At 39.8% G+C, this 16402-nt stretch overlaps 1 protein-coding gene across 10 annotated transcripts in view; it reads right to left on the bottom strand.

Annotated features, from left to right (window-relative positions):
- The window catches only part of Syne1 (spectrin repeat containing nuclear envelope protein 1), a 436344-nt gene that overhangs the window by 191732 nt on the left and 228210 nt on the right, over positions 1 to 16402 (bottom strand). For 9 of the 10 annotated variants that reach the window (XM_071612898.1, XM_071612903.1, XM_071612905.1 and 6 more), the window contains 7 exons: positions 13781 to 13924; positions 13272 to 13427; positions 11147 to 11311; positions 6063 to 6235; positions 4560 to 4713; positions 1883 to 2026; positions 924 to 1088 (listed from right to left, as the gene is read on the bottom strand). In XM_071612898.1, coding sequence (XP_071468999.1) covers positions 924 to 1088; positions 1883 to 2026; positions 4560 to 4713; positions 6063 to 6235; positions 11147 to 11311; positions 13272 to 13427; positions 13781 to 13924 — 1101 coding nt within the window. The remainder of the gene's footprint in view (positions 1 to 923; positions 1089 to 1882; positions 2027 to 4559; positions 4714 to 6062; positions 6236 to 11146; positions 11312 to 13271; positions 13428 to 13780; positions 13925 to 16402) is intronic. The other variant, XM_071612907.1, reaches the window with a different exon arrangement.

The raw sequence follows: 16402 nt of genomic DNA, 5'->3' as shown, positions 1-16402 counted from the left end.
TCGTTAGGAGGTTGCTACACACTACTGATGGGGCATGGAGTGGTCTCATTGACTCTTCTCCAAATCTCTATCATATTCCTGGGAACCCCTTCTTGGGGCATGCCACTGACTCCTCCCCACCTCTCATGGTAAGATTAAGGGCCCCCTCTTTGATGACACCTTAAGATCCCTTGCATTAGTATATTGTTGGCCTTACCTCATTATTATAGCTGTCTACCCTATGGGTTTGCATTACTTACCAGATTGCAAATTCCTCAAAGGAAGATATAGATATGATAACTCAATCATTCGTACCTGAAGAAACTAGTAAGGCATCTGCAGTCTGTTAGGTATTCAATGAATGGAAGGAATGAGTAAGTAGAAAGGTTACTACCCCTTTCCCCAATGTCTGACATCTCACCGTAGATTGCAGCTAATTGGCCTGACAGCTAATAATTTTTCTAGCTCTTCTAGTTCTTCTTCTAGAACTCTGACTCTGGGTCTATATCTTCAGCAATGTGGGAGGTTCTTCTTGAAACTAGATTGTCCAAGATATTTCTACCAGTTTGTCTCAGAGTAGCATCACATTTCATCAATTCCTGTGTATGTCCCACATACAAGACTCTTTCAGGGACATGCAAAGCAGGAGTGTCAGTCACTACCATATTCTAGCTCTCTGGCTACTCCTGTTAGGGGACACCTTGGTAGTGGGCTGAATAGCCCAACAGCCAGTCCTGCTGGTCTAAACTGCCCACAAAATGATCAACTCACATCTATTACCAAACTCCCAGAATGCTCTGGATCAAACATTACCAGGACTGTAGTTAATATGCATCAGTTCTCTATAGGACTCAAGGTCATATTAATTCAAGGTTCTATTGCTCAAAAAAATAATTCCACATTCAGAAGGAAGAATCTTTGTTTTAGGATAAAATAGATTTTACCTGAAGGTCCCGCAAGGTTGTCTCATGGGTGTGTGCATCACCCTCTAGAACTGAGTATCGGTCAAGCTTTTCTTGTTCTTGTCCCAGCCACACCTGAAAGGCCTGTAGGTCTCTCTGATACTCTTGGTGCTGACGAACCAGTTTTTCAGATTTGGTAACCACTTCCTGCAATTAGCATTTAGAAGAATTTAGAGAGAAAGTGATGCATTATGATGCATAGTCTCAAAGTGCCCTATGAATCCACTTTTGGAATTTTAGAAAAGCACAATTTTTAAATCATTAGAATATGAATGCTTTCCTAGGAGAATAAGAATTTAAATTTTATTTGCAAAATAGAGAAACAAATATTTCAGAAATTAAAATGGATTTTAAGATCATTTTGTTGAATTAACTCCCTGATCTCTCATTTTTTTGTGAAACATTACACAGAATTTTTGCTTTTCATAAAAATTCACTTTTGTTAATGATGAAAATTGAATATTTTTTATTGTGCGTTAGATGAGAGTTTGGGCTCATTTTGGATTTACTTTTCTAAACTGTCAAATAAGGTAGGATATGTTCTTAAAAAGTGTTTTAATTTTCTTCATGTGGTCTATTTGAAAAATGATAAATATTATGATTATTTCTTACTTTAAAAAAAATCTCATTTTTCGATAGACTGTAGCATTTATAAGTTTTCATTATAAAGCTCCAACAGATTTTTGTCAAATTGGCACATTTCTAGAAATTTTTAGTGAATATTATTTCTACTTCAGCAATTTTCATAAATGCTTACAATATTTTGAAAGTTTTTGTTTGGTTTTGCCAGAGATGCATTTAAAATCTTGAAATCCATTTTGTTTCTATTGCTCTATCTGGTCTTACAAGGGTGTCATTACTGAATATCAGTGAGCCTTGAAATAAGCACAGCTCCAAACACCCCAGTTTGGGTGGGTCTCCAGGAGCCTGGTTAGCCATACCTTGGCTCTCTCTTTGATTGTTTGGTATCGTTCCTGCAGATCCTGAAGTTCTAACTGGGTGACATAGTGCTCTGTCATGCCCGCGCCTTTGACTTCAATGGTCTCCAGCAGGCTGCTATGACTCAATACTTCTTCATTTAACAACTAGAGAACATTTAAAATAAATAAATAAAACAGTTACTCCATGTACCACTGTATCAGTGATACTACTAAACCTAAAATACTTTAAGTGCATAGTTGACAAGTGACCTCAAGTCACCCATCCACCTGTCACTTTACACATCTAAATGATATAGATACACATGTGAATATACACAGGCATATCTGTCTTTGTGTATATTTCATATCTGCTCCAGATCTTCCTTTAAGATACTATTTTGCAATTGACTACTTTAAATTTCTACTTGGCTTTCTCAAACTTAATCTCTCCATAAATGGGCTGCTCAATTCTGCCCCGACCCCATTCTGCCCCAGCTCCTGTACAACGCACTTCCCCTTCAACCTCTTTTTTCAAACAGTAAACGCTACCACTTACTCCCAGATGGCTAATCCAGAAATCTGGAAGTCTTCATTGTTTCTGCCTCTCCATCCTTCTATCCATAATGAAGCCCTGTTAGTTCCACCTACCAGGAGATCATGATGCTGTCCCCACATCTCCTGTAAGCTCCCTAGCCCAGGCGCCCTCATCCTTCACTGGGACTTTGCAGCTGTCTCCTAGACAGAGCTCCTGCCACCAATTCTTGCCCCATCCTTTGTCCCATACTCCCCACAGATCCCTTTGTGGTAAAATGTTTCAGGATTGAAAAAGAAAACATGTTACTCCCCAGCTTAAAATACCAGTTATCTCCCCATCTGTGGCAGGACCGAGTAGAAAACCCTCAGGGTCACCGCCATGGAATTACACGTGGTCAGGTCCCGCTGGACCTGATCACCCCGTGGCACCTTTGCCTGCTTCTCTCTGGTCCAGCAGTACCCTGCCTTCCTCTGCATCACTGATTGCACCAGGTCCTTGCTTCTTTCAGGGCCTGTGCCCATTCTACTTAATCTGTCAAGAATTGTCTTTCCCCAACTGCCTCCCAGACTACTTTCTCTTTGCTAAGTCTTTTAGGGCTTAGTGTACATTCCTGTTTCAGACCATCCCTGTGCCTTGATCTCAAAAAAATCTACATTAGCCCTTTCCAAATTACTTCCTCTCACATTCCATAGTACTAACTTACTAGTTATTTATGGATTTGTTTACTTATTGCTTGGTGTATACGTTTCCAGGACAGCTTAGGACATGACATTCCAACACACATGCCCAGCTTTGCCTGTTTTATTCACCTAGAATGCAGCACAATACCTGCCTACAGCAACTTCTCAATAAATACTGATTGAACAGATATATAATTTAATTAATTAGCTGATTAATTATTTTAATAGGTAATAAATGTAAATCATTATGAAGCAGAAAATTATGATTATACTAAATTACAGATGCATAAAGAGACCTAGAATATTAAGGGACTTGCATAGGTTACATAAGAACATTTAGTCGTTCAAATGACTTCCACACATCATTTGCTTGGCATCTGAAAAAGAGCCAAATGCTTGGGAGGAAACAAAATTAAGCACCTCTAACCACTGAGGGTGAGGGACACAAAATTTACAAAGAGATATGACACAAGTGCTATGAGAGAATAGAACAATCTGGGCTGGGTTAAGGGGTACTGCAGCCAAAACAATTTCTGCACTAATTCAGAAAGGTCAGTGGAGGCTGTCAGGTGCAGAGGCAAAGTGAGGAGGCCTCGAGGAAGAAAGAGATTGTATGAGATTCAGTAAGAGAGGAGAGGGCAGGAGAGGAGGAGAGGAAGATGGCAGAGGAGATTATGAAAATCCTTACAGACCTTGGGGGAGACTAACGTTGTCTTAGAGGCAAGTGAAGGGGAGGTGTGATGTTTACCTAAGATAACAGGAGATGGAGACAAGAAGCAAGGTGAGAAATTAGGGTGTACTGGAGTTCAGGAGAACGGGATGGATCAGCAGGATTAGTGGTGATGTGACTGAGGAGGAGGAAGGAGGAGCCCGGGAAAATGAGTCAGTATGTTCAGTATGGAACCATCCACAAGAATCAAACTGAGAGTACAAAAGCTGAAGAATTTCAGTGCGGAAGGTAATAAGGACAGCTTAGGACACAATATTCCAACAAACATGCCCTGGAGCAGGGCTGTAGCCACAAACAAAAGGTTTCCCAAAGTTTATGTTTGACTTAGAAATAGTTTAAAGATCATACCCTTAATATTATTTATTTTAAAAAATCTTCACATGCAGTCCTATACTAATATGAAAATGTTATGAAAAAGTGCACATAGGTAGTAATTCAAAAGGACCTGATATAAAGAAGCATTTTACTTCCTGGTGGTGAACAGTAGAGGATATGAAAAGGTCTTATTAAGTGGCTAAATTTTAAATGGTGTGTGTCCCCAAACATAGGTGTATATGATTTTCCTAGCAGAGGCAATTTTTACTAAGAAAATAATGACAAGTTAAGAAGCCATGAGAAATGATAGTACAAGGCCAAAATATAATTTATCTATGTGTGCAGTCCTGGCATGCAGGTAACATTTTTATCCGACTGTGGTATCCAAAAAAAAAAAAGCCCATAAGAGATACTTGGCTCCTGAAGTCCAGCTCTAACCTTGGCTTTGCCGAGCGCAGTCACCTTCTCCCGCAGCTCTGCACACTGCCTTTCGGACTCATTGAGGCTGGCTTCCACACCGTCCATCCAGCTGGAAAACTGCCGGACGTCATCCTGATAGCTTGTCCATTTAGAAAGAGCTCCTTCAAGCTGACTGAAAAGGATTTGAAAGGAAAATATCCATACTGAGAGTCCTTAGGAGCTGACTTTTGTCATTGACTTTTGGCACACTTAGGAGTGCCTCTTTCATCCACTCCAATCAGCAGAGGATCCAGAGACCCAGGATAGGGGCAGACTGGTGAGTGGGCAGCTCGTCTGGGCTCATCGAATGCAGGTCTAGCTCCCCAGAGAAAATGCCCCCAGGAAGAGCAGGATTTTTCTGTTGAGCTGAAACTCTGGGCACAAAGAGAACCAACACTCAACTCTATCAAATCCAGCAAGACATTCAGAGCAGGGGACAAATGAACTGTACACAAACCCACAAGGCAGGAAAGAAAGAAGGAAGAAAAAGCATAGTAGCCACGTTTCATGAGATTTAAAAGTCATTAAAACACCAGGTGAAAATAGAGTAACAGTCTTTCAAGTAAATACTAACAATTATTTCTCTTGCAGAAAAGTACTTCTTTGTGTCCATACGTAATGCTATGTACCTAATTCCTTTCATCCTATGAATTCCATTCATCATCTGAGCCTGATTTTCCTGCTGCAAGTTGAATGCCTCTGTATCAGGTGCTGTCAGTGCCTTGTCCTCATCCTCAGACCCCCAGTGCTCTGTTCTGCCAGTCCCTAGCTCTCTCAGCCTTAGGATGTTCTCTCATCCCTGATCCACCCTCAGAGTGAAGGCACTGCAGAGGAGGAGTGCCAGGGGACTGTTGCCCTGGGGCCAGCCCTCTTCCACCCTTTTGACTCATGGGAGTGTGTCTGCAAATGCCTCTGTTCTTGTGCCTTTGGGTGGGATGACTCTGAGGCACATGCTGTGCAACAGTTCCCTGTGTCACCCAGCCAGGTGAGTTCCTGGTGACCCACGTGGCAACCTGTTGGATAATACGCCCTTTAATGCCTGCCTCCCTTACTTGACTTTCTTTCCCACTCCCAGCTGGTATCTCCAGGGGTCATCTCCCTCATAAATACTTAGTTTTAATCAAAGTATTTCTCTATTACAAAGCACTTATTTATTTTTTTTTATTTTAAACAGCAAACAATAACAAAAAGAAATATGCCTTTTTAGTTAGTTATACTAAAATGTAGTCATAGTACTGTAGTTCAACATAAATGCAAGGTTATACTTGCTAGTTTCTTTTGCTATGAGAAGAGAGAGAGAAGGAAAAAGGGGTAGGGGGAGGGGAAAGACAGAAGGAAGGGAGGGAGGAAAGGAGGGAGGGAGGGAGAGAGGGAGGGAGGGAGGGAGGGAGGAAGGGGGAGGAGCCACAGGAAGCCTGTTATTGAAACATTAAGCTGATCCTTCAGTAAGGTTTGCCAGCGCTTGGGTGTAGTTTTACTTACCTTTTACAACGAATGGCTGCAGACAAGAGGGATGCCCACCTCTCCTTCACAGCCTGCAGCTGCTGCTGGATGGCAGGAACGCCTTCTGGAGAAGTGTTCTGCAGGACATATTCCCCCCTGGTCACTATCATTTTCATCTGAATCTCTTTTTCCTGTTTCACTGATAGCAGAGCCTGTAGAAACAAATACAGAATCCCCTTGTCATTTGCATGTTAAATATGCAACAGCTTCAAATATTTCAGAGCTCCTGAAAGTGGCATATGCAACTATGCCACGAAGGCCCCATGGGAAGTCAGTTGCTGGTGAGTGCCAGGAGCCAGTCACCAGATACCCGCTGGTCTCTTAGTGGCCTGGGCATTGCAGGTTTTGATTTTTCTCTGAATGATCCCTTCCTTCCACTGACGTTTTATGTTCCTGGTTTTAACAAGGGGAAGGAAGTCTATATTTCAGTAGCATCCATGAATTCTCAAAGGTCACAGGATGCAGAGCTTATAAATGTTGAGATTCTAACACACACTTCTATAGAAATAGATTCTGGGCTCCAAGTTCTTCATAAGCCTTATTCTTTCTCATGTGAGTAGGGAGTTTTTTTTTTTTTTTTCCTTTGCATGACTATTTGCTTTAAATTACTTTTTTTTTTTTATTGGTTGTTCAAAACATTACAAAGCTCATGATATATCATCTTTCATACATTTGACTCAATTGGGTTATGAACTCCCATTTTTACCCCAAATATAAATTGCAGAATCACATCAGTTACACACTCACGTTTTTACATAATGGCATATTAGTGACTGTTGTATTCTGCTACCTTTCCTATCCCCTACTATCCCCCCTCCCCTCCCCTCCCATCTTCCCTCTCTACCTCATCTGCTGTTGTTCAATCCTCTCCCTTGTTCCCCCCCCCCTTTCCCCTCACAACCTCTTATATGTAATTTTGTGTAACATTGAGGGTCTCCTACCATTTCCATATGCTTTCCCTTCTCTCTCCCTTTCTCTCCCCCCACTCGTCTCTGTTTAGTGTTAATCTTTTCCTCATGCTCTTCCTCCCTGTTCTGTTCTTAGTTGCTCTCTTTATATCAAAGAAGACATTTGGCATTTGTTTTTTAAGGATTGGCTAGCTTCGCTTAGCATAATCTGTTCTAATGCCATCCATTTCCCTGCAAATTCTATGATTTTGTCATTTTTTAGTGCTGCGTGATACTCCATTGTGTATAGATGCCACATTTTTTTTTATCCATTCATCTATTGAAGGGCATCTAAGTTGGTTCCACAGTCTAGCTATTGTGAATTGTGCCGCTATGATCATTGATGTGGCAGTATCCCTATAGTGCGCTATTTTAAGATCCTCAGGGAATAGTCCGAGAAGGGCGATAGCTGGGTCAAATGGTGGATCCATTCCCAGCTTTCCCATGAATCTCCATACTGCTTTCCAAATTGGCCTCACCAATTTGCAGTCCCACCAGCAGTGTACAAGTGTACCCTTTTCCCCACATCCTCGCCAACACTTCTTGTTGTTTGACTTCATAATGGCTGCCAATCTTACTGGAGTGAGATGGTATCTTAGGGTGGTTTTGATTTGCATTTCTCTGACTGCTAGAGATGGTGAGCATTTTTTCATGTACTTGTTGATTAATTGTATGTCCTCCTCTGTGAAGTGTCTGTTCAGGTCCTTGGCCCATTTGTTGATTGGGTTATTTGTTATCTTATTGTTTAATTTTTTGAGTTCTTTGTATATTCTGGATATTAGGGCTCTATCTGAAGTGTGAGGGGTAAAAATTTGTTCCCAGGATGTAGGCTCTCTATTTACCTCTCTTATTGTTTCTCTTGCTGAGAAAAAACTTTTTAGAAGACATAAAGGAGGAGATAAAAAAATTCTTAGAGACAAATGACAATACAGACACAACATACCGGAATCTATGGGACACAATGAAAGCAGTTTTAAGAGGGAAATTCATTTCTTGGAGTTCTTTCCTCAAAAAAAGAAAAAAACCAACAAATAAATGAACTCACACTACACCTCAAAAACCTAGAAAAGGAAGAGCAAAACAACAGCAAATGTAGTAGAAGACAATAAATAATTAAAATTAGAGCAGAAACAAAAAAAAACATTGAAAAAATTGAAAAAACTAAAAGTTGGTTCTTTGAAAAAATAAATAAGATCGACAGGCCCTTAGCCATGCTAATGAAGAGAAGAAGAGAGAGAACTCAAATTACTAACATACGGGATGAAAAAGGCAATATCACAGCAGACACTACAGAAATACAGAAGATAATTAGAAAGTATTTTGAAACCCTATATTCCAATAAAATAGAAGATAATGAAGATATCGATAAATTTCTTAAGTCATATGATCTGCCCAGATTGAGTCAGGAAGACACACACAATTTAAACAGACCAATAACAAAGGAAGAAATAGAAGAAGCCATCAAAAGACTACCAACCAAAAAAAGCCCTGGACGGGATGGGTATACAGCGGAGTTCTACAAAACCTTCAAAAAAGAATTAATACCAATACTTTTCAAGCTATTTCAAGAAATAGAAAAAGAAGGAGTTCTTCCTAATTCATTCTATGAGGCCAACATCACCCTGATCCCGAAACCAGACAAAGACACTTCAAAGAAAGAAAACTATAGACCAATATCTCTAATGAACTTGGATGCAAAAATTCTCAATAAAATCCTGGCGAATCGAATACAAAAGCATATCAAAAAAATTGTGCACCATGATCAAGTAGGATTCATCCCTGGGATGCAAAGCTGGTTCAATATACGGAAATCAATAAATGTAATCCACCACATCAATAGACTTAAAGACAAGAACCATATGATCATCTCCATAGATGCAGAAAAAGCATTCGACAAAGTACAGCATCCCTTTATGTTCAAAATACTAGAAAAACTAGGGATAACAGGAACTTACCTCAACATGGTAAAAGCTATATATGCTAAACCTCAGGCTAGCATCATCCTAAATGGAGAAAAACTGAAGGCATTCCCTCTAAAATCTGGAACAAGACAGGGATGCCCTCTATCACCACTTCTGTTCAATTCAGTTCTTGAAATACTAGCCAGAGCAATTAGACAGACAAAAGAAATTAAAGGCATAAAAATATGAAAAGAAGAACTTAAATTATCGCTATTTGCGGATGACATGATAATATATTTAACAGACTCAAAAGGGTCTACAAAGAAACTGCTAGAGTTAATAAATGAATTCAGCAAAGTGGCAGGATATAAAATCAACACGCAAAAATCAAAGGCATTCCTGTATATCAGCAACAAAACTTCTGAAATGGAAATGAGGAAAACCACTCCATTCACAATATCCTCAAAGAAAATAAGATACTTGGGAATCAACCTAACAAAAGAGGTGAAAGATTTATACAATGAAAACTACAGAACCCTAAAGAGAGAGATAGAAGAAGATCTTAGAAGATGGAAAAATGTACCCTGTTCATGGATAGGCAGAACTAACATCATCAAAATGGCGATATTACCCAAAGTTCTCTACAGGTTTAATGCGATGCCAATCAAAATCCCAATGGCATTTCTTGTAGAAATAGATAAAGCAATCATGAAATTCATATGGAAAAACAAAAGACCCAGAATAGCAAAAACAATTCTAAGCAGGAAGTGTGAATCTGGGGGTATAGCGATACCAGAGTTCAAACTGTACTACAAAGCAATAGTAACAAAAACAGCATGGTACTGGTACCAAAACAGGCAGGTGGACCAATGGTACAGAATAGAGGACACAGAAACCAATCCACAAAAGTACAACTTTCTTATATTTGATAAAGGGGCTAAAAGCATGCAATGGAGGAAGGATAGCATCTTCAACAAATGGTGCTGGGAAAATTGGAAATCCATATGCAACAAAATGAAACTGAATCCCTTTCTCTCGCCATGCACAAAAGTTAACTCAAAATGGATCAAGGAGCTAGATATCAAATCAGAGACACTGCGTCTGATAGAAGAAAAAGTTGGCTACGATCTGCATACTGTGGGGTCGGGCTCCAAATTCCTAAATAGGACGCCCATAGCCCAAGAGTTAATAACAAGAATAAACAAATGGGACTAACTTAAACTAAAAAGTTTTTTCTCAGCATGAGAAGGAAGTTTTAATTCAAAGTTATAAAGTTGGTAGTGTCATCCAAAGGCAAAGCTTCTTCTCTGCTCCTTGTCTGGATTTTCACAACACCCTCCCCCGCCCCGGTTCAGCCTCTCATGGCCCCTGAGTCTGCTATAGCAAGAAGGGACTGCTACCAACTTCTTATGTCATGTTGGCTCTTTCTCTTGCTCATACTTGCCGCCTCCCTGGTGCCATTCTCAAATCTCCATTCAATCACCTTTGCCAGGATAACTCCCTCCATGATTCTTAAAAACTTGGGTAGGAACCTGATTTTCTAAGAAACCTGCTCCACCTCTCAACTCTCTCCCCCTTGCATAGTTCCACACCTGAGTGTCCATGACACCCATACACACATCCCCATCTGTTATTGTCCCCTGCATTTCAACCTCAGTCTCAATGAGATTCCTGAGGACAAAGGCCACTTCTTACTCATGTCTGATTCCTTGGTGTCAAGACACAGTGCCAGTCTTCTGCAAGGCGCCCAGGGGACATGAATGAAAGGTATGAATAGGAATGAAGGTAGATTAATTGTTTTCATCACAAATGCTACATAGAACTGATACCTTAGGATAGGAGACTAACTCACACAGGCAGGCAAATGAGTTGAATAAGGTGGACAATGCTTTTCCCTCTAAAAAGTTTCACTGAAATATTTTCTTAAAATAAATGGGTCATGTAATTTTAAACTAGCTTCTTAACTGGATATCGAGCAAGCAGCCACATTAGGTTTTATTTTGTATTTTGTTAAGCATTTTTAGGCAAATACATCTAGGGTCAAATGATCCATGAATGCTTGGGCATGATCATAATAAGCAAATGGTATCACACCCACAAAATATTCTGAGACTTCTATTAGACACAGTGTGATCTAATCAGACCAGGTAGAAGGAAACTTGAGAAATTTTGAGAAAAACAAATTTTGCAAGTCGGAGATCTCTAAAATGCACACCTCAAGCTTGAGCATCCTGCTGTCCAACACGCTTTTGTCGGATGTTGGGTGACAGTAAGAATCCAGCACGTGAACGGTGTCTGTCATCCAGTCTTGCAACTCTTTAACCCCGAGGGAGAACTGATTGTGCTCTGCAACGATTCTGTCCAGTCTCGACACTTTCTCCTGGGAAAGACAGAGACAGGTTTTCACTCTCCACTCCCTACCCTGCACAGCCCAAACCTTTCTTTAATTGATGGAATTTCTTCCTAATACCTCGTCATAGTAGTTTTCAGCTTTTGTTTATCACATTTGGCTCAACTGAAACCACCTATTCCCATTGACATACATTGTTTCAGTTTTAAAAAATAACTGCCTGAGATTTTGCAGTATTTCTAAATTATATATATATATATATATATATATATATATATATATGTGTGTGTGTGTGTGTGTGTATGTGTGTGTATATATATATAAAATAAAATATATTTTAGTTGATACATAATAATTGCACATATTTACAGAGTGCAGTGTGATATTTTAATACATATATATAAGGTATAATAAATAGACCTAAATTTGAAAGCTGAGACTACTCATGTTGTTTTATTTAATTATAGTTCATATCCAACATAGTGTAGACTTTATAAGGCTAGGATAGAGTTCTTAAAGCAAATACTTACTGCCTGTTAATATCTAAGTAAATACAAATGAATAAAAGTTGTTCATCATTCATTCTAATTTTAGGCATGTACCTGATTTTTGAAAAAATAAAAAGGGACTTATTCATAGAGTAAATATGAGTATAAATGGATGGCACTAGAGCAGATTATGCTAAGTGAAGCTAGCCAATCCCTAAAAAACAAATGCCAAATGTCTTTTTTGATATAAGGAGAGTAACTAAGAACAGAGCAGGGAGGAAGAGCAGGAGGAAAAGATTAACATTAAACAGAGACACAAGGTGGGAGGGAAAGGGAGAGAAAAGGGAAATTGCATGGAAATGGAAGGAGACCCTCATTGTTATACAAAATTACATATAAGAGGTTGTGAGGGGAATGGGAAAAAAAACAAGGAGAGAAATGAATTACAGTAGATGGGGTAGAGAGAGAAGATGGGAGGGGAGGGGGGATAGTAGAGGATAGGAAAGGTAGCAGAATACAACAGTTATTAATATGGCATTATGTAAAAATGTGGATGTGTAACCGATGTGATTCTGCAATCTGTATTTGGGGTAAAAATGGGAGTTCATAACCCACTTGAATCTAATGTATGAAATATGATATGTCAAGAGCTTTGTAATGTTTTGAACAACCAATAAAAAAATAAATAAATTTAAAAAATAAATAAATAAATGTAGAATATATCAGTGTGACTATCTCAATGATAGAAATATTTGAAAATTGAAGACTTAAATTATCAGACTCAAATTATTTAAGTAAGTTTACTTAATAGTGAGGCCAAAGCAGGCCTGCAGCATATGTGTGAATGGGTTTGCATCATGCTGGTTGACTGCTCTCGATGTGCCCTAGGGGGTCCCATTTACCTTTTTTCTAAGCTAGTTGAAGATATTAATCAGTTATATAAATCACTGACAATTCTGAACTCTGCTTTAGAAACTGAAATGAAACTCTCAATCCATATATCTTTGACTACTATATAATGAATATGTGGAATTTAGGCAAACAAAAAAGATTATTCCCAACTCATTACATTGAGTCTAATAAAATAAAATTTCAACTGCTTTGAGTCCTTTTTTTTTTTTTTTTTTGCTAATGGAATTTAATTCAAGATGTTTTGGAACAAAAATTCTGACTTGTACCTTTGTGTATGTCCTGAGTCTCCAAAATCAAAGCCCTGAAGAACATATCATTTCAGGAACAAAAATGAAGTATTTGGGGCATTCGTGGAGATAGGAATTCTCCTGGGTCTTTGAAACCTCCCTTCATGTTTTCAGAGAACCACACTAAGAGGCACAGTACACATGACGCACTTGGATTGCAAGCCTGGGGAAATGGCTTTTGCATGTCTTACTGCTGAGTTGGAGATGCCCTCCTTGGGCGAGTCAGATGGACGCCCTGCACAGCTCCAATCTGCAACACCAACATCGCTATGGCACTCACACAGAGCACACGGCAGGCATTACCTTGGTTAGATTGCTTAGTGCTAGATACTGAGAAGACAGCTGCGACACTCTGTGCATAAAGCTCCTGCTGGCAGCTTGTCCTTCCCACAGCTGCTGAGCTTTCTCTTTCAGCCTGTTGAGCTGAGGCTCGTAGCAGTGAATTTCCTCAAGGACAGACTGAAAAGCACAAGCAAGTTACCATTCAGAGGCTGGGGGAAAGCACACGGCAGATGGATGGACGGAGCTCTGGACCACAGAACATGGAAATAAACACTGTCAAGCGATCGGCATCACCTGAAGGCCTTTGTATCTCCAAGCTACACACAAGTGGAGCACCATGGGGGAAGGAAACAAATCAAACCTCAAAGGAAAGGAGGAAAACATACAATATCTGTCATAAAGAAGGAAGGGACAGACTACATCTCAAGGTGGCATAGTCTAACTCCAGGGTGCCCAGCATGCATCTGAACGCAGGCCTGGTGGACAGAGGAAGGGACAAAGATGCTCTCCAAGGGATCAGGTCTCATCACCTGGAGCTTCTGCTGCTCCCTCCTCTTGGCTGGCAGATCGTAGAGGCGGCTGCTGCTTTCCTGGACCAGCTTCTCAGTCTTACTCAGCCAGGTCTGCACAGGTTCTGCGCTTACCTCAAAGTCCTTCATTTGGATCTTTAGATTCTGTAGGGTTTTAGTATCAGGGGCAAAGCAAACAAAAGTCAAGCACCAACTTCTTTATTTGCAATTCAAAGCCTACTTCCCTCTGGAACCACCCCTACTGCCCATGTTCCCTGCTTCTGGGATGTTTTGTTCTTCACATTGATACCAGTATAATTTCTGAACATCCTTTAAGAACCTTTTATAGTTCTACTGCTTAAAATATATGTTTCTATAACTTTTCTGAGCAAAACCCAAGAGAACACACCACCTTCTCACTTCTAGGCATTTGTTTTTATGCCAGTGGTTACAGATTTTTATCATAGACTGGCTGCACTGTGATTTTCACCTGCTGCAGGCTGTCTGGTCTCCATGCCTAGCTTATGAATCCTGGGAAGGGAGAATCTGTGCCTTGCACTTCCCAGGACACACCATAGTACCTTGTAGGAGTATAAATCATCCATCTATCTATCCAATCTATCAATCAATCTAGTTTACATGTTTTTTATGTTCTCAGTAAAGTTTTTTCTGATTTCAAAAGAGAAAATACCAAATAGTATGGTGTGCTTCTTATGTAAGAATGTTGTAAATACTCATAGACGGTCTGTGAGGAAACTATTAGCCCAAAAGTTAATAGCATGTCATTATGGTTCCATTTCACATTAGCAAAGATGTCTATATCTGCTGTCCATTACTTATAAAGTGCTAAATTGATGTGAACTTTAATGTTGTTTATACTACTATGTGAACCAATTAAAGAGTTTAAAAATTAAATCAGCACTTCGGGATAGTTTTGTCCAAAAGCAAGTCCATAAAGTTAGCTGAAACATCTAAGTAGTACAGACTAACAGAGCCTGTGGAAGAATGCCCTAGGCCCCATCTGTGCCAGTCTGGGATATCTACTGTGAGGGGCCACTGGTGTCTCTATACTCACCTCTGAGGGAGATGGGTAGGCTATGGGAATACTTTGGAAAGTTAAGACATTAATAGTTGGATGTCTTACAGGCACACCAAATTTAATGTAAACTAAATTGAATGGATTATTATCCTTTCCGTAATCATGTCTCAGTTGATAGCATCATCCTCCATGCCATTCTAGAAACTGAGGACTCAAACTTAACTTCTTCCATATGCCCCTTGTATAATTAACTACCAAATCCTGTTGAGTTTTACCTTGGGGGTGAATTTGCCATTTATTATTTCCTTATTTGTTCCCTCATTTCTTTTATCTGGACCATTATGAAAAGCTTTCTTTGGTCTTCCAGCTACTCACTATTCCCCATCTGGTCCATGCTGTGCTCAGTGAACTAACAAGTTTATCTCTAGCTTAAAGACCTGCAGATTGCTGACTCAGCCTTTCTCGACCAGGTTCTAGGAGCAAATTAAGTCTTGGTGCCCCAAAACATCCATTTGATGGAATGAATTTATTTTCTTCCTATGCCCTACAATAGGATGTTAGGTTTTATCCTTAGGAAAACTGTCTGGGTTCAGATAAGGAACTCTAGTCAAGAGTCAAGGTCAAACTGCTTAGTACAAAAGATATTTCACTGTCTGGCCCTAATCTTTGTCTCAGGTTTTATCTCTGTTGTTGCTGTAAAATTTCACATCAGTATCAGACTTCTCAACATCCCCCATACATTGTTGGCACTCATGACACTTGGGCCCTGTGCATTCAATTCCTTCTAGGTGGAATTCATGCCCACGGTGGCAAATTCAAAGAATGCTTGGCCATCAGTATTCTGTTTAAATGTCACCTCTCCGGACACCTTCCTTGACTTCTCTAAATAGTCAGTGGCATCTGTCTATGAGTGACTTCTACCCCTGAACATGCCTATATTAGATTACAAATAGCTCTTTGGGGACTGTTTCCCTTCCAGAAAGTAAACTCTCTGAGGGCAACAGATTGGCCCTCTCAGCCACACAGTGCCTGGCTTATTATAGTCATTATTTTATTTATATATATATATATATATATATATATATATATATATATATATATATATATATATATATATTCCTAATAGGACAGAAGGGAGGGAGAAAGGAAGGCATGGACCAAATCAAAGAGTTACACCCATCATGAAGAGAGGCAGATTAAGGAGACAGGCCCTTCTCCTCTCTTCCTCTTTTCTCTTGAACAAGGTAATTTTGCAATCACCGTGGATGCTTCAGAGCTCAGGGCAATTACACTAAGGATTCCTACAGGGTTAGTGGTAGATTTCAGGCACTGCACAATGGCTGCCACACTAGTGATAGAATGAGGCCTGCGATGGAAGAAAGGTAGCTGTTAGCATCGAGTTCCTGCGTTAGGAGAGAATTAAGGAAATACTCACTTTCTCTCCCTGAATAGTAGTTCTCTACAGTTATTTTTCCCTGCCCCACTAATTATGGTCATGATTACATTCAGGATCTATTTTTCCAGGAAGTATTGTTTTAAAAGGGACAGATGTTCTCTTCTCCATGCCTCTGCGTATTTTCCTTGAGAGAAGAGCTGGTATGTTA

Source organism: Marmota flaviventris, chromosome 6 (genome assembly GCF_047511675.1).
Source record: "Marmota flaviventris isolate mMarFla1 chromosome 6, mMarFla1.hap1, whole genome shotgun sequence".
NCBI classification, from domain to species: Eukaryota; Metazoa; Chordata; class Mammalia; order Rodentia; family Sciuridae; genus Marmota; species Marmota flaviventris.
Note: the sequence above shows the minus strand (reverse complement) of the source record. Positions and strands in the feature narration are given on the sequence as shown.